The sequence below is a fragment of the Physeter macrocephalus genome, chromosome 7 (genome assembly GCF_002837175.3).
Source record: "Physeter macrocephalus isolate SW-GA chromosome 7, ASM283717v5, whole genome shotgun sequence".
In the NCBI taxonomy this organism is placed as follows: Eukaryota; Metazoa; Chordata; class Mammalia; order Artiodactyla; family Physeteridae; genus Physeter; species Physeter macrocephalus.
In genome coordinates this window covers 24,804,529-24,822,186 of record NC_041220.1, presented here as the reverse complement: position 1 = coordinate 24,822,186, position 17,658 = coordinate 24,804,529, and the positions used below count along the sequence as shown (strand labels likewise).

Below are 17,658 nucleotides of genomic sequence, written 5' to 3'. Positions count from 1 at the left end.
AATATTGAGCTGTAATCTTGAGTTACAACTTTAAAAGATACATGTAATATTTAAGGTAACAAATACAAAGAGTAAAATAATATTAATTAATGAATTAGTAGAGGAAACAGGGATATTAAAAACTCGATTAATCTGAATTAAGGCAAGAAAGGAAGAACAAAACTACGTAAAGAGATGGGTCAAATGGAAACAAAGAGTAGACTGGTAGATATAAACACAGCCATATGAGTAATTATATTAAATGAAAATGGATTAAATGCTCTATGTAAAAGACTAAGATTGCCAGATTAAATTAAAAACAAAAATGTAAAACCTGTGGTTTTAGAAGGCACACTTGTTACATAAGGACAAAGACAGGCTGAAAGTAAATGGAAGGACCAAAAAGCAATTCATTACAGTTAAAGGACTAAAATTATTCAGTGTTTATTATATGACAGAATTCTGGCTTTGAAATCAATACCAAAAAATTAATTCTTAATTTATTTTCTCAATTCTCAATTGTGTGAAATTCTCAATTGTGTGAAAAATAAATGTTACACTTTTTGAATAACTCAGGAATCAGAGAAGAAATTCCAATGGAATTCAGGCAAATAATAAAGCTATGACATCATCATTAGGCACAGAAAAAGGATTCTATTAAACAGTGCAATTCCGGGAAAGCAAGAGAAGGTAAAAATAGGAAAGCAGCAGGAAAAGGGTGAAGCCCATAGAAGAACGTGTCGTGGGGCTTGCCATTGCTACGTGCGCAGAGCTACAGAACAGTCACCCCCAGACAGAGGAAGGGGCAAGAATGTGTTACTAATTCCTGCATCCCATTGATCAAAGATTAGCCAGACAGCTCGTTAACTTGTCTACATTTCCATGTCAGGAGGAAAGCCCGGGCAGGAAACTCAGGATGTAAGCAAGTGCACCCATCCCATCTGTCAGGATGTACCTTGTGGAGTCCATCAGAGATTACAAGACGCTGCTACGCACCAGTTCGGACCTCTTCCAGCTTTGTCACTGGAAGCTACCACTGAGGGACACAGTCCCTTCCTACCAATGCATTTCCTTCCTTTTTGAAAGATGTGCTTTCTGAGATCTTCCACCCATGGACACAAAGAATTTTTCTCCATTTCTCCCAGCAATGAATCCCTGTTCAACCTCAGTCCCCACTCAGAACTGGGCTCTTTCCTTCTTGTTGGTGATTGTTGACAGCTGTCATCACTGGGCCCCCTCCATACTTCCATTCCTCTCTGTCCCTCCAGTGGAACTTCCTGTGCAAATTCTCTAGCCTCAGTTGCTTTAGCCTATACTCCACATGGTTTGGATTTTAGAGCTTTTCACTATCGCTGAGTTTTGCTTTAGACTTAGTTTGTGGGTCTTTCCACAATCCCATTCTACATGATTTCCAAGAGAATTACATTTGGTCCAATCCACTGCTCATTATGCAACCAGGAAGGATTGTTTTGTCCATCGCCAGATGAATGGATAAAGAAGATGTGGCACATATATACAATGGAATATTGCTCAGCCATAAAAAGAAATGAAATTGAGTTATTTGTAGGGAGATGGATGGACCTAGAGACTGTCATACAGAGTGAAGTAAGTCAGAAAGAGAAAAACAAATACCGTATGCTAACACATATATGTGGAATCGAAAAAAAGGAAAAAATATGGTTCTGAAGAGCCTAGGGGCAGGACAGGAATAAAGACACAGACATAGAGAATGGACTTGAGGACACAGTGAGGGGGAAGGGTAAGCTGGGACGAAGTGAGAGAGTGGCATGGACATATATACACTACCAAATGTAAAACAGATAGCTAGTGGGAAGCAGCCCCATAGCACAGGGAGATCAGCTTGGTGCTTTGTGTCCACCTGGAGGGGTGGGATAGGGAAGGTGGGAGGGAGACTCAAGAGGGAGGAGATATGGGAATATATGTTTATGTAGAGTTGATTCACTTTGTTATACAGCAGAAACTAACACACCATTGTAAAACAATTATACTCCAATAAAGATGTTAAAAAAAAAAGCTGTTAATGTCAGCACTGATGAGGATGCAATGTCACCAAGACTCACAAAGGGATGACAAAGATATAAATTTGTACATATTTTCTGGAGTATGCCTTGAGCACCATTAAAATATTTATAACTTTAAACATTTTAATTCTCCTCCTAGAAAATTTTCCTAATAAAATTTTCAGAAATCTGGTCAAGGGTTTATTCAAAAATATATTTACTGAAGTATTATTTTAATAACCACAAATTAATGAGATTATAATAGGTTGTGATATATTTTAAATTGGAGTATTATATACACATTAAAAATATTAACTTATGTAGTATCACAGGGAAATGTCACAGTTTATTGCTAAATAGACAAAAGTACAAGGCAAATTTTCAATAATTTTTATATCAACCATGTAGAAAAAGTAGCCCTGGAAAGAATCATGTAATAAGCTGCCTCTTAGTTATTGCATTACTGGTGATGTTTTTCCCATTTTACACTTTTCCGTAGTTTTCACTCATACTATAGTGAGCACATGTTACTTTGATAATCAGAAAGATAATAAGAAATAAAACAAAAAAATAAAAATAAAATCTTGAGACCCTTCCTTACACCAGATAAGAACAGCTATCACATGCCTCCACAAATAACTACAACATAATATGATTATTTAAGTACCCCAAAGGAAGCTTCTGTTTTTAAGTACCGCAAAGGAAGCTGCTCTGAATTTTTATTAAGAATCCCTAAACTCAAGAAACAACCTACTCAAAAACTAGGAATCAAGGAGAATTCTGAAAAAGAGAAAGCACTTTTTTTATGACTTCAAAACAACTGAGGGGAGATTCCTGTTTAATTTCTTGCATATTTCAAGTATGATTTCACTTAAAGAAAATTCCCCTGGTTTTTGCCCCAGAATTGATCATAATGGAATTTTTAAAATTAATATGTTTATTTATTTTCACAAACAGTGAGAAGACAATTTAGAGCTATGTTGCTATTATAAAAATGTCCCAGTTCTACTCCTCAACAGCCAAAATGCCCTCCTGCTTCTTCTTTGAGCCATCAGTGGTAGCAATACATAAAATGTGTTTAACCCGGGCTTCCCTGGTGGCGCAGTGGTTGCGTGTCCGCCTGCCGATGCAGGGGAACCGGGTTCGCGCCCCGGTCCTGGAGGATCCCACGTGCCGCGGAGCGGCTGGGCCCGTGAGCCATGGCCGCTGAGCCTGCGCGTCCGGAGCCTGTGCCCCGCAACGGGAGAGGCCACAGCAGAGGGAGGCCCGCATACCACAGAAAAAAAAAAAAAAATGTGTTTAACCCTAAGACTGTCAGTAAGTTCTTTCTCGAGTTTAGGGGATTCCCTATAAAAAATCTAGGAAACAGAGCAATTTCAAAGAAGCACATGAAGTTAGAGGATATGTTTTACTTTGTAGGCAATTATAAGCAGAGGACATTTTCTTCACACTTTTTCTTCCAGCTTATATTTACTTCATTATTTTCTGATGCCAGAAATGATTGCACAAGAGAGGAATTACTTTTTTCCTCTTGGGATTCTTATAAAGAGTTTCACTTTTCATAAGCCCCTGTATTTACTCTACTGCTTATCCTGATCTATACAAATGATTCAGAAATTTTTCTAAAGGAGTTAAATACTATAACTGAAAGTAAAAATTAAATTCTTGTGTTCGCTTTATCAAGAAGTCAGTTCCTTGGATTTCCATTTCTGCAGCTTTATTTTGTTTAGTTCTTGAGACTGTACTTGATTTTACATCATTCTCAAACATTTTTCAAGAGTTTCAAATAGTCATTCAAGAACTCTAATCTACATTATTCTCTAATTTCCTTACACTTGTAAAATCATTCAGAAATTTGATAGTTGCATTACATTTATTATTTAATTTTAAGCACCCCAGTTCCTTTAAAATTAACTTAATAATAGAAAAAAGTGAGATGCAGAATGTCTTCATCTACTATGCCAAGGGTTGGCAAACTACGACCCACAGGCCAGACTTCACTGGCCATTTGTTTTGTAAATAAAGTTCTGTTGGGACGAATCCATGCCCATCCATGTCTACAGCTGATTTCCAGCAATAAGGGCAGAGTTTAGTAGTTGCAACAGAGATCATTTGGCTGGCAAAGCCTGTCTGTTTTTTTTCAGAATAAATTTGCCCACCTTTGTTATGTGCAGTGTTCTCTGTCCTCAGAAAATGTTTTTAACGTTCTATAACAAATGGCATTTTCTTTTTTAACTAAGATGCTCATTTTTTAAAATTCCAGATATATATATAACATCCCCGGTTTGCCAGATCTTCATTATTATTAATTATACATTATTACATAAACAGGTCTATACTGTATGATGTAATTCTTAAAACCTTTACTTACATGACCTCCTGTACGTTTGCTATCTTCTAACACTGACTTCTTTGCTTCCTGTGATGTCACCAACATCGCACATGATGGGACATTGTTTTAAAGAACCACATGACCATATGTAGGAATGGATTCTGTAGGAATCAAAGGTAGGATACAAAGATTAAAAATTATGTATTGAATAATCTTCCCTTCCTTGAATTTATGATTACTTCTGCATCTGATGATGCTAGAAAAGACAGGAAGACTCATATGGAGAAAGCTTCAGAAGTCAATAGAAACTTTTTAAAATTAATTGTTCCTAAAACCTTCAGTCTTCCTCGGAATTTAACTCACATCCATGTTGACTAGAGCTGCTTCATTTGGGAAAAGAAAGAATCATACATCATTTAAAATAAAGATTTTTTTTACTCTTGCCCTGGAACTGGTGACCAGAACCAAATGTTGGGGATAAAGAAGCATTAAGTTTCCCACATTCTAAAAAGAATTTTGTAGCTAGGTCCAGCCACCTGCTCCAGGGAGAACTCAGAGGTAGGCAAACCCCTACTATTTCTACTACCTCCAAACTACACCCCAAGACCCCATTCCCAGTCCATATACAGAAGACTAAATTACCAGTATGGGAAGGGAAAATAAATGATTGGAATCACCAGCGAGGAACATGACGGAAAGTGCTATGGGATTATACACAAGACACTGTGCTATAAACTGAATTGTGTCTCCCCAAAATTCTTATGTTGAAGCCCTAACCCCCATTGTGATGGTATTTGGAGATGGGGCTTGGGGAGGTAATTAGGTTTAAATGAGGTTATAAGGGTGGAACCCTCATGATGGGATTAGTGCCTTTATGATAAGTGACATCAGAGAGCTTGCTTCCTTCCTCTCTCTCTCTCCACCATGTGAGGACACTGTGAGAAGGCAGCCATCTGCAAGCCAGGAAGGGAGTCCTCACCAGAGAACTCAATCAGCTGGCATCTTGATCTTGTACCTTCCAGCCTCCAGAAGTCCAGGTGTGCTACTTTGTTATGGCAGCCTGAGCTGAATAATACAGACTGGCATCGCATCCCCTGACTAGACATCATATCAGCTCATGAGATGGTTGATTTGTTCTTAAACCTACATGACTAAAGAAAAAAATAATGAAGAAAAGTATCAAATTCTGTTTCCAGGGTTTGATCCAGCAAAGCTGTGTGAGTTTCCCATGGATCAAGACTGGCCTCCTTGCAAGGGGACTCAAAATCAGACCTGGTGGGCTGTACCACCAGGGGAAACTGATGAGAAGGTAGAAAGAGGGTAAGCCTAATCACCTACAGAGGGCTGGTGTGGAGGCCACTACAGGTGTGTGGAAGAACTCACACACATGGACCACAGGAGAGCCCAACTTTGGAACCTCCTACACAGAAGCTTTCAATGATTCATTCTTGTTATCCAGGAAGAGAAGCAACAACCAACAGAGGATAGCCTAGTTCAGTTAGGAGACATTTGGCCCGTCTTCCCTATGCCACCCTCTCAGTCCCCAACTTCCTGCAGTTAAAATCAGAAGGAGGTTAGAAAGCATGAAGACGTGGACCACACCCTCTTCCCCCAACTGGTCCCACAGGCCCAACTTGAGCTGAGGGAATATATGAAGATGAGACTGGAATTTTAAATGGACTAGACAATTCAATAATTAGGAAGTGACCAAAATGCTATAGGATCTGACACTTTTGCAAATGGATAATTACAAATGGATTATGAGGGAAGTCGTTCCAGAAACATTGAAGAGTTAGCATAAATAGGTCTTTGATACCACCTGTTACAGAGGAAAAGGGAAGAGGCAATGATTGTTCAGAAAAAAGTAACTCATTTTGGATCAATTTAAGGCAAATTCCTATTCCATCATTTCTCCACTCTCTAGCAATGACTTTTCTAGTTTATTCCCTTTCAAACTCTCCTTTTAACAATCTCTCACCTCATTCATTACTATTATATAATAATGAGAAGAATAATAAGAATCCTTATGAAGCTTTTTGTTGAAAAAAAGATTAAGGTTTTTGAGAAAAATGTTTACTCAATTTAAAAGTTGATCTTAGACACAGCCATCAATCTTAGCTTTTTTTTTTTCTTTTTTTGCTTTCTTCTCTGCATCATGTTCATATAACAGCCAACTCCTTAGTCCTGGTTTTACTTCCCACTTCTATTATCTCATAAGAACTTTTTCTTTGAGATTTTTCTTGGATATTTTTCCATCCTCTCTACAAACCTTCATCAACTCTACCAGGCACACTTAAGAGAGACCTCTTCCTTGGACATTTTTCCTCTTCAACCAAGAAATAAGCTTCCTCGATAGCCATCACAACTGATGAATTCTTCAGGAGGCATGAGTATGAAATTAGCAAATACCCTGAAAGGCACGGATGGGCACTTAGACCCATCTGATTCTCAAGTGGAAAGACCCTGAGAACTGCTATGGCTTTTTGGCTACACCTGTTTACCCTGAGCTTCAAAACGGAGGATGAATACCAGCACCTAAGTCTGCGGTTTAAAGCTAGATGGACTCCTGCCTTCCATACCCTATGTAGTTTAATCTTTCAATTATTAGCAATAAGGGCTAATGTTTCTAGGAAGATAGCAGTCTAGCTTCTTCAGGAAACACCTAACAAGGGGTAACCAAAATATTTAAAAAACAAAAAACTTCAATTCAGCTCTGCTACTATTTTGCCCTAATAATCTGCCTCAAGTTAAGTGACTTTTTTTTTTTTTTTTTTTTTTTTTGCGGTACGCGGTCCTCTCACTGCTGCAGCCTCTCTCGTTGCAGAGCACAGGCTCCGGACGCGCAGGCTCAGCGGCCACGGCTCACGGGCCCAGCCGCTCCGTGGCACGTGGGATCCTCCTAGACTGGGGCACGAACCCGCATCCCCTGCATTAGCAGGCAGACTCTCAACCACTGTGCCACCAGGGAAGCCCAAAATGACATATTCTTGAAAGCACTATAACCATGCTCGTTCTCCATCACTGCACAGCCATGATAACAGATTAAGGCTGACCTAATCAGATTGTTGGCCTCTATGTGGCCAACCACATGTTTGGGAAAATTTGTCTCTTATCTTGGACTTTAATTAGTACATATTAAATGGAATTAGAAGCAAAGAATGTTAGATACTCCAAATAACATCCAGCCAGGCATCCATATGTCATAAAGAAAAAAATAAAAAATAAAAAAGGCCTCAAAGAGACCAAATGCCTTTCTCTGACCAGCAAGGGTATCTAAGAATTGATATACATTTTCATAAAAGATGCAAAGATGCTATCCACAGTTGTAGTGAACACTGAGGCACTCATTACCCCAGCTGAGAGCTCAGAGCTGAGCTTCTCCGCAGAAATGCCCTCAGTGGAAGACAGCTGCCCAACACAAGGTCACAACCCCTCCCTGGGGGCCTGGCCTCCTTCCCTGGAGTTGGAATATCCTTGAAGTGTCATCACAGCTTCACAGCACTCCCCGTGGGACTGAATGGCTGAGGCTTCTGCTGCAACTGCATCCCAGGTCAACTTCTCCCTCTACCCACATACTTCCATTCCTCCTCACTTCCATCAAGTGTTGTTCCTGAGAACATGCCCCACTGAGTCTCCTGCATGTACATTTCTATCTGAGTCTGCTTTCCAGGCAACCCAACCTACAAAAACAGTATATGCTCTTTCTTGAGAAAATGTATGGTTGAGAAACACTTGGATTAATCTGACATAGATTATGGCAGGACCCCCTTTAATTTGACAATGTGCACTGTGAACCTCCAATGAATACACAGAGTCACCAGAAGTTATTTAGCCTCAGAAGGCTCTTTTTATATTGAACATCTTCTGAGACTTGTGTTCTGTGGAATATGTTCTGGGAAACATGAATGCAGTTCACTCTAGCTCACATGAGAATATAATTGTTAAAGTTACTCATGTCAGTATTTCCTGTAATGGCAAAAGAATGGAAATAACAGTGGAGGAACAATAAAAAATAAAAAACAATAGAGGAAACAAAAATAACAATAGAGGAATGTTTAAATTATGATACGTCCATTTAATGAAATATTATACATCCATAGAAGGAAAATGAGAAATTCTTTAAGTACTAGAAGGAAAAAATATCCAAGGTATATTTTTTAAGTCCAAACAGCAAGGTTAGGTAGTAGTATGTATGTGTTTTTAAAAAGGGGAAGGATTAAATATATGTGTACATTTTCTTGTGTGTGCACAAAATATTTGTAAAGACACACACTACAAAATGATAGCGCTAGTTGTTTCTACAGGAGGAAATTAAAAGCACTTTGACCTTTGAATTTTAAACGATGAAAATAGATGACCTCTTCAAAAAAATTAACATATTAAAAATTAAAAGCAAAACACTGTAAAGTAATAAATAGCAGATATTTAAATATTTTGTCTAATCATATATAAAGAAACTCTGGAAAAAAATATATAACATCCTCTACGAAGTTACTTAGACTGTGAACTCCTTCAAGATGGGAACCATATCTTATTCATTTATTCATAAGGCCTGAAGCCTAGCAGAGTGCCTGAACCGGAGGAGCCAATCATTTGTTTGCTTTTTAATTGAACACTATTACTTCTAAACAGCAATAGATTTAAAACAGCCCTTCCTCCCTTCCTTCCTCCCTCCCTCCCTTCCTTCCTTCCCTCTTTCCTCCCCTCCTTCCTTCCCTCTTTCCTTCCTTCCTTCCTTCCCTCCTTCCTTCCTTCCTTTCCTTCTAAAAACAACATTTGTTTAAAATGTGGGATCCAGGGAAGCTCTAGAAATGGAGAAAGAACTGCACCTTCTCTTAATGTATTTTCCTGGTTTGGTTTTCCCCTTATTAGCCTATAGCCAGAAACATTTAAAAAGTATCTGAAGCTGTGCTGTCCAATACAATAGCCACTAGCCATATGTGGCTGTTTTAAAATAAACGTAAATTAATTTAAATAAAATAAAACTAGAAATTGACATCCTCAGTTGAGCCGGCCACGTTTCAAGTGCCCAAAAGTAACACGTGGTTAGTGGCTACCATACTGGACACGGCAGAGAGAGAACATTTTCATCACTGCAGAAACTTCTGGATAACACTGACCTAGGTATAGTACAGAAATTGGTTTCAGACATATCTGCGTTGAATTCCAACTTAGACATTTACTAACGGTAAGGTTTAGGGAAAGTTAATCTCTCAGAGCCTCAGTTTCCTCATCTGTAGAACAGGGAAAATAAGAATACCTACCTCACTGGGTCATTGTGAGGTTCACGTGAGCTCCTTCATGCAGACTACATAGGACACAGTGAACACGTAAAATGTTACCTCTCAGCCATCATCACTACTGTGAACGTAACACCTCACCAAGAACCAGTCATCTCGTTCCTCATAATCAGGCTCTTCCACCCCTCCCATAGGACTGGAAGGAGACAAAGTGGCCTTTAACATCCTCACAGTCTAGTTCAGTGTTATTCAAGTGCCAGTTTACAATGAAGAAAGCTTGCACTGGAAATTCCCTAGTGGTCCAGGGGTTAGCACTTGGCGTTCTCACTGCCGGGGCCGCAGGTTCAATCCCTCAAGCTGTGCATTGTGGCCAAAAAAAAAAAAAAAAAAATTAAATTTAAAGAAAAAAAAAAGCTTGCACTAATTCCTTCTTCAGAAAAGTCTTACTAGGAAAAAAGAAATGTCAGATGAACTAGTTGGATGAACTAAACATGTGCTAGTGATGTGGTGAATTTACATTCTGGGGCAAGCTCTTTATTGGGTCAAATTCTGGGAAAAAACATTTTCATATGTGACACCCCAAAACACACCACCGGACGTGGTCCTGTACACCAGAAAGACAAGATACAGCCACATTCACCAGAACACAGGCACCAGTCCCCTCCACCAGGAAGCCTACACAACCCACTAAATCAATCTTACGCACTGGGTGCAGACACCAAAAACAAAGGGAACTAAAAACCAGCAGCCTGAGAAAAGGAGATCCCAAACACAGTAATTTAAGCAAAATGAGAAGACAGAGAAATACAAAACAGATGAAGGAGCAAGGTAAAAACTCACCAGACCAAACAACTAAAGAGGAAATAGGTAGTCTACCTGAAAAAGAATTCAGAGTAATGATAGTAAAGATGATCCAAAATTTTGGAAATAGAATGGAGAAAATAAAGGAAACATTTAACCACGACCTGGAAGAACTAAACAGCAAACAAACAATGATGAACACAATAAATGAAATTAAAAATCCTCTAGAAGGGACCCATAGCAGAATAACTGAGGCAGAAGAACGGATAAGTGACCTGGAAGATAAAATACTAGAAATAACTGCTGCAGAGCAGAATAAAGAGGAAAGAATGAAAAGAATTGAGGAGAGTCTCAGAGACCTCTGTGACAGCATTGAACACCTCAACATTCAAATTATAGGGGTAACAGAAGAAGAAGAGAAAAAGAAAGGGACTGAGAAAATATTTGAAGAGATTATACTTGAAAATTTCCCTAATGTGTGAAACGAAATAGTCAGTCAAGTCCAGGAAATGCAGAGAGACCCATACAGGATAAATCCAAGGAGAAACATGCCAACACACATTTTAATCAAACTGTCAAAAATTAAATACAAAGAAAAAATATTAAAAGCAGCAAGGGAAAAACAACAAATAACATACAAGACAATCCCCATAAGGTTAACAGCTGATCTTTCAGCAGAAACTCTGCAAGCCAGAAGGGAGTGGCAGGACATATTTAAAGTGATGAAAGAGAAAAACCTACAACCAAGATTACTCTACCCAGCAAGGATCCCATTCATATTTGACAGAGAAATTAAAACCTTTGCAGACAAGAAAATGTTAAGAGAATTCAGCACCACCAAACCAGCTTTGCAACAAATGCTAAAGGAACTTCTCTAGGCAGGAAACACAAGAGAAGGAAAAGACCTACAATAACAAACCCAAAACAATTAAGAAAATGGGAATCAGACTAATCACAAGCACTGTAATTGAAACTGTGATTAAAAATCTTCCAAAAACAAAAGCGCAGGACCAGATGGCTTTACAGGTGAATTCTATCAAACATTTAGAGAAGAGCTAACACCTATCCTTCTCAAACTCTTCCAAAATATAGCACAGGGAGGAACACTCTCAAACTCATGCTACGAGGTCACCATCACCTGATACCAAAAACAGACAAAAGATGTCACAAAAAAGAAAATTAAAGGCCAATATCACTGATGAACATAGATACAAAAATCCTCAACAAAATAGTAGCAAACACAATTCAACAGCACATTAAAAGGATCATACACCAGGATCAAGTGGGGTTTATCCCAGGAATGCAAGGATTCTTGAATATATGCAAATCAATCAATGTGATACACCATATTAACAAACTGAAGGATAAAAACCATATGATCATCTCAATAGATGCAGAAAAAGCTTTCAACAAAATTCAACACCGATTTATGATAAAAACTCTCCAGAAAGTGGGCACAGAGGGAACCTACCTCAACATAATAAAGGCCATATATGACAAACCCACAGCCAACATTGTTCTCAATGGATAAAAAACCACTTCCACTAAGATCAGGAACAAGACAAGGTTGACCATTCTCACCACTATTATTCAACATAGTTTTGGAAGTTTTAGCCACAGCAATCAAGAAGAAAAAGAAATAAAAGGAATCCAAATCAGAAAAGAAGAAGTAAAGCTTTCACTGCTTGCAGATGACATGATACTATACATAGAGAATTCTAAGGACGCTACCGGAAAACTATGAGCGCTAACCAATGAATCTGGTAAAGTAGCAGGATACAAAATTAATGCACAGAAATCTCTTGCATTCCTATACACTAATGATAAAAAATTTGAAAGAGAAATTAAGGAAACACTCCCATTTACCACTGCAACTAAAAGAGTAAAATACCTAGGAATAAACCTACTTAAGGAGACAAAAGACCTGTATGCAGAAAGCTATAAGACACTGATGAAAGAAATTAAAGATGATACAAATAGATGGAGAGATATACCATGTTCTTGGGTTGGAAGAATCAACATTGTGAAAATGACTCTACCACCCAAAGCAATCTACAGATTCAATGCAAAAATAAACAAATGGGACCTAATGAAACTTAAAAGCTTTTGCACAGCAAAGGAAACCATAAACAAGATGAAAAGACAACTCTCAGAATGGGAGAAAATATTTGAAAATGAAGCAATGGACAAAAGATTAATCTCCAAAATATACAAGCAGCTCATGCAGCTAAATATGAAAAAAAAGAAACAACCCAATCCAAAAATGGGCAGAAGACCTAAATAGACATTTCTCCAAAGAAGATATACAGATTGCCAACAAACACATAAAAGGATGCTTAACATCACTAATTATTAGAGAAATGCAAATCAAAACTACAATGAGATATCACCTCACACCAGTCAGAATGGCCATCATCCAAAAATCTAGAAACAATAAATGCTGGAGAGGGTGTGAAGTAAAGGGAACACTCTTGCACTGTTGGTGGGAATGTAAATTGATACAGCCACTATGGAGAACAGTATGGAGGTTCCTTAAAAAACTAAAAATAGAACTACCATATGACTCAGCTATCCCACTACTGGGAATATACCCTGAGAAAACCATAATTCAAAAAGAGTCATGTACCAAAATGTTCACTGCAGCTCTAATTACAATACCCAGGACATGGAAGCAACCTAAGTGTCCATCAACAGATGAATGGGTAAAGAAGCTGTGGCACATATATACAATGGAATATTACTCAACCATAAAAAGAAACCTAATTGAGTTATTTGTAGTGAGGTGGATGGACCTAGAATCTGTCATACAGAGTGAAGTAAGTCAGAAAGAGAAAAACAAATACCGTAGGTTAACACATATATATGGAATCTAAGGAAAAAAAAGAAAAGAAAAAACGTCATGAAGTACTTAGGGGTAAGACAGGAATAAAGACACAGACCTACTAGAGCATGGACTTGAGGATATGGGGAGGGGGAAGGGTAAGCTGTGACAAAGTGAGAGAGTGGCATGGACATATATACACTACCAAACGTAAAATAGATAGCTAGTGGGAAGCAGCCGCATAGCACAGGGAGATCAGCTCGGTGCTTTGTGACCAGCTAGAAGGGTGGGATAGGGAGGATGGGAGGGAGGGAGACGCAAGAGGGAAGAGATATGGGAACATATGTATATGTATAACTGATTCACTTTGTTATAAAGCAGGAACTAACACACCATTGTAAAGCAATTATACTCCAATAAAGATGTCAAAAAAAAAGCACATGTGTTCGACATATACACACTACTATATATATAATAGATAACTAATTAGGACCTACTGTATAGCACTGGGAACTCTTTTCAATACTCTGTAATGACCTATATGGGAAAAGAATCTAAAAAACTTGGATATATGTATATATATATCCGATTCACTTTGCTGTACAGCAGAAACTAACAAAACACTGTAAATCAACTATACTCCAATAAAAATTTTTTTAAAAAAAGAAAAAGTTCTACGTTAAGTATGATGTTTACCAGAGATTTTTTAGTAGGAATCATTCATTCATTCATTTATTCATGTATTTATTTGGATGATCCCATCTAATTTTATCAAGCTCTTACTTAAGAGCTTGATAATAACTTTTTCTGCATGTCTTAAGATCATATCGATAGATTTTCTAATATTTGGCCATCCAAACAAGCTTTAAGTAAACTCTGTTTGATTGTGGTAAGAGTGTCTTCCTGCTGTGCTGAGTACTTTACTGTTGTGTTATGTTAGCTAACATTTTATTTAGTGTTGAAAAATGCTATTCATTTTTTATTACTCTTCTGCCTGCCTGGCCATCTTGCTGAACTCGCTTACTAGTCTTAGTAGTTTGTTAATATTCACAGCTTTCATTTATAAACAATGGTAATTTTTATCTCCTCCCTTTTAATCTTTATGCCTCTTATTAGTTTTTCCAGGGAGGCAGCATCCGCTAGGTGAAGAGTGCAGGCTCTGCAGAGAGACCTGGGTTCAAACTCTAATTCCACCTCACTGTGGAGCCTGGCCAAGGCACGTAAACTCTTGCTGCTTCAGTTTCGTCACCTGAAAAGTGGTGAGGAAAACATCTCACAGAGCTTGGGAGGGTTATACAAGTGAAAGTGCTTGGCACATGGCTGACAATAAATGCTAACCACAGTCCTTTTTCTATATCCACCAGGTTTAAGGACCCTAACGGATACCAGCATCTGCAGATGCTCAAGTCCCTTATATGAAATGATATAGTATTTGCATATGACCTACACTCATCCTCCGATATACTTTGAACCATCTATAGTTTACTTACAATACCTAACACAATGTAAATGTTATGTAAATAGTTGCCAGTGAGTAGCAAATTCAAGTTTTGCTTTATGGAACCTTCTAGAATTTGTTTTTTCCCCGAATATTTTCAATCTGCAGTCCGTTGATCCCGAGGATGCAGAACCCGTGGATACAGTGGGCCAACTGTATTGAAATATTTACTAAATGAAATTAAGAATGGGAGATACCTAACCCAATCTTGGAGGCTTAGGGGAAATAGTCCCAGAGAAAACAATATCAAAATGACACCACTGCGAGGAAAAGACATTGGATGAAATAGTCCCAATGAGGGACGTGCACGTCTGTACGTTTAGCGATGACAGAAAGCATGGTCTCTTTAGAGCATGGACAGTTGTATACTGGGTACCTCAGCTCTTCATGAACAGATATTCATTGCTCCACTAGATAATAAGTCCCTAAAAGGAATCATGTTTGGTGCATGTTTTTATCCCTCACAGCACTTGGCAGAGAGCCGTGTACAGAGAAAGTGCTCAATAAATCATAAACATCTGCCTTCGTCTGGGAGAGCTTCCGGTCTGTCGTTAGCCTACCTGATTCAAAACCATCCCTAGAAGCCAATGTTTTATGAACTGCAGAAGCTGAGGAATGTGCCTTAGAGGTCAAAGCGCAGAAGAGAAATACCTCAATATCAAATCTAATAAGCCATCATAAAACCACATGTCTGAAGTTTGAGAAGTCCTGCACGAAGCAATGAGGAGGAGGATCTTGCTTTCTAGGGGTAGAGTTGAAAGATATGAAATATCGATTTTTTTTTAAATTTGACATTCGGAATTACTGCAAATTTTAAAGTCACAATGCTGTTATGACTGCATATTTTCTCTTGGATTCTCAGGAAAAAAAGGCACCAAATAAATTAAATATTCACAATACTACAATTTTTACAAAATTCCTCTCATCTTTTTTGTACTTTCGAAAATTTTTTTTCAAAATACTTAGCAAATACTGTTGAAGGAGGAAGACGAAAGGATTTCTATTTGAAGGAATTTAGAAAATAGGCTTGCTTCTACTTTCTTTCTTTAATTGAAGCATTTACTTTGCAATTTATAAAATTATCCTTTCAAATAATAAAACTGGCCAAGAAAAACCTATTAAACAACATATTTCTTTTCTCAGTTCTAAAAACCTCATATTAATCTAAGAAGCTCATCTGTATCATCTAAAAATGAGTGTAAAGATTCTATCTGTAGCCTGGCCCAAATTAGACTCTCAGGAAATTCTATTTCTCTTCCTGATCCTGACAATAAAGCATATGCTGGGACATTCCAACAGCTATGTGATCACTAGTGACTTATTTCCAGTCAAACTCCTTTTCTCAGAACCTGATATTACTTGACCCCTCAGCAGTATGTGATAGATTACTGACAACAAAAATAACATTATTAAAGCTCTACTGTGTACCAAGCAAGTGCTTGGCACACAAGGACACAGTGTTTCCCAAACTTCAGCCCCTCCAACTCCATCACATTCTTGTCATCCTTTGTACCACCTGTATCATTTACTTGAAGAGAGGGGCAATGTGAGCACGAGTCAGTATAGAAAATACTGCAAATACTTAGAGAAGTATCCATCAGTGGGGGCAGAAGAGAGGAGAGGTGTGATCAATATTTCCAGGTGGCTAGAGAGGAGGTAAAGTTGAGGTTTTGCCGAGAGAACTTCATGGAGCAAGGGACTCAGAGAGAGAACACATGGGTGGTTGGTTGCCAGAGGTGGGGGGCAAAATGCATGCAGGGGGTCAAAAGGTACAAACTTGTAGTTATAATACAAGTAAGTCATGGGGATGTAATGTACAGCATGATGACTCTGGGTAACAATACTACAGTGCATACCTGAAAGTTGGTAAGAGAATAAATCTTAAAAGTTCTCACCATAAGAAAAAAATTATAACTATCTATGGTGACACACGTTAACTAAACTTACGGTGGTGATCATTTTGACATATACACAAATGTTGAATCATTATGTTGTACACCTGAAACTAACATGACGTTACATGTCAATTATACCTCAATTAGAAAAAGAAAAGAAAAGATGTGGGTGTAAGAATAGGCATATGGCGAATATAAAATCCATCACGGGAGGAGCAGACAGAGTGGGCAGGACAGGCAAGCAAGGGATAGAAAGTGTGAAAAGCCTAACGTTCTCTTTTGAAGACCTGGAAACTGGCCAACGCTTTCCTGAAGACATTGCCTGAACATTTCCTCTTCCAGAGTGCGCAGCTCAGTAACAGACACTCTGGTCTTCGTATGTGACCCCAAACCTTCTTTGCATACCTTTGCCTCCTGGGGAAACATTGCGACAGTCAATGGCTTCAGTCAATAATTCTTGACTATTAACCCATAAACTAAAATCTCTTGTACTACTAGCTCATGCAATCTTCAGTGCAGTACTTCTAATGACTTACAGGACATGTTCGGCTTTATGTTCCACTTTTATCTCAGTATTGAGCTTTCCACAATGAAGCTCATCCATTTCCCTGCCTCACTCTCATGTTGTAGCTCATGTAGACCCATATCAGGTCCTGCAAAGTTTACTTTTCCTCACTCCCACTCAGTCTTCAGGAGCCTCCCTGTACTCTACACCTCTCACTGAATGAAGGCCAGTCAAGGGCTTAGAAGAGTGCCTGGCCCATACTAGGCACTCAAAATTATTTTAAATCAATTCAATGAATAAATAAAATGTATAAATAAATTAGATCTTCTTTGAAATAGCTCTTTTTTTATTCCCCATTACTTTTAACATATTCTACCCTTTAGCATCCATTCAGCAAATATTTATTGAGAGACTATCATTTGCCAGGCACTGACAGATGATGGGGATATAGCAATGAATGAAATAAAACTACATGCACGGGCTTCCCTGGTGGCGCAGTGGTTGAGAGTCCGCCTGCCGATGCAGGGGACACGGGTTCGTGCCCCAGTCCGGGAAGATCCCACATG

At 38.4% G+C, this 17,658-nt stretch overlaps 1 protein-coding gene across 10 annotated transcripts in view; it reads right to left on the bottom strand.

The window, feature by feature from the left end:
* IL15 (interleukin 15) overlaps positions 1-17,658 on the bottom strand; it is an 88,215-nt gene that overhangs the window by 59,564 nt on the left and 10,993 nt on the right. For 2 of the 10 annotated variants that reach the window (XR_008617770.1, XM_055085897.1), the window contains exons 1-2: positions 5,312-5,375; positions 4,372-4,493 (exon numbers count right to left, since the gene is read on the bottom strand). The exons of 2 other annotated variants lie outside the window; for them this stretch is intronic. Coding sequence is in view for 3 of the 8 variants with exons in the window: in XM_055085897.1 (XP_054941872.1) it covers positions 4,372-4,437 (66 nt within the window). In the remaining 5 variants the exon portion in view is untranslated. Of the gene's footprint in view, positions 1-4,371; positions 4,494-5,311; positions 5,376-17,658 lie in introns of those variants that run through there. 6 more of the 10 variants (XM_055085898.1, XM_024126633.3, XM_028491716.2 and 3 more) reach the window with 5 other exon arrangements.